Source organism: Coffea eugenioides, chromosome 8, assembly GCF_003713205.1.
Source record: "Coffea eugenioides isolate CCC68of chromosome 8, Ceug_1.0, whole genome shotgun sequence".
NCBI lineage: Eukaryota > Viridiplantae > Streptophyta > Magnoliopsida > Gentianales > Rubiaceae > Coffea > Coffea eugenioides.
In genome coordinates this window covers 30758217-30762772 of record NC_040042.1, presented here as the reverse complement: position 1 = coordinate 30762772, position 4556 = coordinate 30758217, and the positions used below count along the sequence as shown (strand labels likewise).

Below are 4556 nucleotides of genomic sequence, written 5' to 3'. Positions count from 1 at the left end.
ACAATTCATCGAAGTTCTTTAACAAATTAAAGCCTCATAGTAGAGAATTAAAAATATATTAGGGTATACCTTCAACTTCTCGACAAAGAAATCTGGGTTGCCAGTGTTTTGGCCCATTTGAATGACGGCAAACGAGTGAAGATAGAAAAGAGAGGAAAAAGAACCGTGGGAAAATAAATGAAAGAGGAAGGGTGCAAGGGTTTGGTAACTTAGGTTTCTTAGCTTCTTCATATAGGTGTTTTTTGGGGATGCTCCCATGTTCCCTGCCCCATTTAAAGGTGGGGAAGAATTTCCTCCTAGCCCATTGCTCTTCCTACATGCCGTTGCCATCCCTATCTTCCTCACCTTTTTCATCCCTAATTACTAGGACCAAGATTTAAATCTTAAATCTGGTACTATGAAAAACTCTAAAAACCCTCTTCTAATCACTAGGCCAATTCCAGTGTTTAATCAATTCTCAAGCTAATCACATATATATCCTCCAACAATGCCTGCCGAAGTCCGTTCCCCTATTGTTGATAAGGGACTATTATATTTGGAGAGAGAGAACCAAAACTACACCAGCCTAGCTAGCATCTCCCCCTGCCCAAAAATGGAGATGCAATTGCCCTCCTTCGCCCTTACAGCTCTCTTTCTTCTACTCCCTATACTGCTCTTGTTAGTGAAGGGAACGAAAAGATCAAAAAATTCCCATGTTTCTAAAAAAATGCCTCCTGGACCAATGCAACTCCCCTTCATTGGAAACTTGCACCAGATGGTAGGTTCACTCCCTCACCATACACTCAAAAAACTGGCAGATAAATATGGACCTCTCATGCACTTGCAGCTTGGGGAACTTTCAACGATTATCATATCATCTCCAAAATTGGCTAAAGAAGTCCTGCAAAGCAATAGTCTTGCCTTTGCAAATCGGCCACAGATTATCGTGGCTAGAGTCATGTTGTACAACAGTTTGGGCGTTACTTTTTCTCCATATGGCGACTACTGGAACCAAATGCGTCAATTGTACATCATGGAACTCCTTGGCCCAAAGAGTATTGAATCCTTCTTCCGTGTCATGGAGGATGAAATCTCAAACATGGTCATGTCAATTAAGGAGTCGGAAGGTAAACCAGTCGTTGTAATTGACGAAATTCTAAAATATTTAAGCTCCACAATTAGTAGAGCCTCGGTTGGGAGGCTATGCAAAGACCAAGATGCACTTATATTGGCAACCAGGGAAGCAGCATCACTTGCTGGAGTATTCAATCTTGCTGATATCTTCCCTTCTCTCAAGATTCTTCAACTTCTTAGTGGACTGAAGCCCAAGTTAGACAAACTGTGCAAAATCCTCGATGACATCCTTGATGATATTATCAGTAACCATGAAAAGACCAAGAACAGCACCGCTGAGGAAGATATAGTGGATATTCTCTTAAGGCTCAAAAACAGCAATGAGTCTCGGTTCCCTATTACCAACAACAATATCAAGGCTATCATATTTGTAAGTATCTTTCTTTTTGCTTGGCGAAAATCTATTTATTTTTGTTATTTTTTGTTTTTACCTATATTATCTATCATACTCTTGATGAGAAGTCCAAATCCAGCTCGGTTAATTGAGGTGCTGGAAAGGAAAAACCCAGCTAAACAACAAGGTTGCATTTCTATATACCCTCTGGATTTGGTTAACAATAGTGTGTGGGTTTAAACCTCCAATCTATTGCCCAGAGAGGGAAAAAATAGTGAAATTAATGGACTCGGAACAATAATTTATAAGAGGCAAAATTTTTGACTATTTACTAAAAGCGGTTTTAGGGTTGCAAACAAGCTGAATATGGTTGAGTTTTGACCTACTCAAACTGTGTTCGATTCAATTTCACAAAACTTAAATTCAACCTTGAACTCGATATGTTTTGAATATAAAACTCTAGTTCGAGCCTTGCTAATGTTGAGTTCAACCCTAACCGAGTTCAAATAAAAACAAAAGGATAATTGTTATATTTTTAAAGATGGATAAAATAGACATTTCATTTTAATAAAAAATAAAAATATTAGGAACATAAATGTGATTTTATTATTAACAATAAAAAGTATTAGAAATATATAAACTTCAATTGCCTAGAAGAGACAAGAAATGGAGTACTCTATACTCAACTCGATTTGGTTGGCTTGTGAGGTTAGTTGTTTGGAAGTCAAGTTTTTTGCCAAGTTTGTCTGTTAAAAATTTTTTAAAAACTTTAACTACATTAATCTCAAAAAATATTAATCTCAAAAAACTTTTCAAAATTTTTAAACTATACACTTCAAAATATTAAAAAAAAACACATTTCAAAACTATTTTTAAAAACTTCAATAGTAAATTACAGTAAAATTTTAGATAAACACCCAAAAAACTCACCTTCCAAACGGGAAGCAGCTAGAATCAAGTTTTCACCAAGACTTTCAAGAGCGGACTCGTGAGTGCTTAAAAGTTGGCTCGATATATTTGCAGCTCTAAGGGACTTCACGCTGAGTTTCATATTTTATACAAAAGTCTGTACAGATGCCCTTCATGGTAAATGGCATTTAAAGTATGTTTTCTTTTGATATCAGCTAATAGCTAGGTAGCTAGGTTTATAAACGAGCTCACTTGTAGACATTATGATATGCGTAATAGGCACATCGATTTTCTTACATCATCATGCATCACACTAAATTTTTCGTGCATCTTTCTGCAACAGTCCCGTGTAGCTATCTAATAAATCGCAAAATCAGCAAGTTAGCCTGTAAAACCAACCTATCTAAGTATAATTCATTAATTCTTTCTTTCATAGATATCCTTAAACTACCTCACCCCTTATAGTTTATTTTAGACGAAACCTTCCGAAGTATTTTATCAAATTATTCCATTTTATTGCTTGCAATATATGTATCCAGGAATTAGCGGTTGCTGGAACTATAACTTCAGCAGTAGCAACAGAATGGGCAATAGCAGAAATGTTGAAGAACCCAAGAGTTATGGCTAAGGCACAAGCTGAGGTACGGCAAGCCTTTGAGAGAAAGAAAAACATTGGTGTAAATGACGTCCAGGAATTGAAATACCTGAAACTAGTGATAAAGGAATCTCTACGACTACACCCTCCAGGTCCATTGTTAGCCCCGAGAGAATGCAGAGAAGAATGCAAGATTGGAGATTATATTATACCTAGTGGCACCGTAACTATTACAAATGCATGGGCAATGGCAAGAGATCCGGAATACTGGAATGACCCTGAAAGGTTTGAACCTGAGAGGTTCTACAACAGTTCTATTGATTTTAGAGGAAACGACTTGGAGCTCATACCATTTGGTGCTGGGAAAAGATTGTGTCCAGGCATAAACTTTGCTGTGACAAACATTGAGCTTTTGCTTGCTCATCTACTCTACCACTTTGACTGGAAACTTCCCGGAGGAATTAGTCCTGAAGATTTGGACATGGCTGAGAGGTTCGGTGCTGCAGCCTCAAGGAAAAATGAGTTACGTCTACTTCCAAAAACCTATGCTCCATCTGATGTCTGATTGTAGAAAGTTCAATTTCGAACGCATTGTACGATTAAGTTTTTCCAATTTGTGTAAAATAATGGCAATGAATCTGGGTATCTTGTTACAAAATGGTTATTAATTAGTATGCAGACATGATTAGGCCAGAAAATGTGCGCCCTGTATTGTTTTATCTGAAAAAAGTTTAATTTTACTGCGTGGAAGTCTATCCACTTAAGGGGGTGGAGCCGCGGAGATAATATCAACGTGTATTTTTTGTGTACAAAACAGAAAAGACAATTTTTGTATAACTAAAAGAAATTGTAAATTCTTTTGGAGTTCATGTGCCTAAGAAGACATTTAACGTAGGCACTTTCTATTTTTAATTTTATTTTTTCTAGTAAAAAGAGAGCTACCTTGTGGCAGAGCAATACCTAAATGCTAGAACTATGACCAAAACTTTCGGCAATTAAATTCACTTTGCGCCCCTAATTTATCACCAATTTACATTACAATCTTCATTTGTAATTGTGGATACATTGCACCTTAAGCTTTTAATTAGGTTGGCACCATCTTGACACTTTTGTTAACTGTGCTACTTAAATTGAAGATTTTGCGTTTCGTGCACGCTAGGCACTATTTTTTTTTGAGAAATTTAAATATTTTATTTATTTTTAGAAAATTTTGACAGGGTTTCCCCTTATAAATGGACGAAACTCCCTGACAATAAACCTAAATTCAAGAAAATTATCACAGGGCAGGCAGTTCACAGAATGATCCAGAATTAGCCAACCTCCTAGGTTAACCTACTTTCCTCCGCTTGAGAGAAGACATGCCTAACCTGTCTATGCGAATTTCCCCTCGTGTCTGTCTTGGAATTGCATTGAAGTCATCATAAATGGTGACATTCCGGTTATGGCTGGACGCACCTACATTTGCCAGACTGTCTGCCACCCTATTTGCTTCTCTGTAGCAATGAAAAAATCGTGCCACATCGGTAATCATGCCCCAAATCTGCTCTACCTCCCGTCGTATCACGCTAGGCACTATTAATTAGAGGGAAAATCTCACTTTGTAGC

At 37.2% G+C, this 4556-nt stretch overlaps 1 protein-coding gene across 1 annotated transcript; it reads left to right on the top strand.

The window, feature by feature from the left end:
• The first annotated feature begins 524 nt into the window (after nucleotides 1-524).
• Nucleotides 525-3653, top strand: LOC113781412 (premnaspirodiene oxygenase-like). Its single transcript, XM_027327345.1, has 2 exons — nucleotides 525-1483; nucleotides 2896-3653. Exons 1-2 carry the CDS (start codon nucleotides 593-595, stop codon nucleotides 3514-3516), a joined length of 1512 nt encoding a protein of 503 aa, XP_027183146.1. The 5' UTR covers nucleotides 525-592; the 3' UTR covers nucleotides 3517-3653.
• The last annotated feature ends 903 nt before the right edge of the window (nucleotides 3654-4556 follow it).

Excerpts from the sequence above, each read along its gene's own strand:
- LOC113781412 (XM_027327345.1), top strand. The coding sequence starts at position 593 with ATGGAGATGCAATTGCCCTCCTTCGCCCTTACAGCTCTCTTTCTTCTA. Across the intron at positions 1,484-2,895 it reads ATATCAAGGCTATCATATTT|GAATTAGCGGTTGCTGGAAC; the intron begins GTAAGTATCTTT and ends ATATGTATCCAG.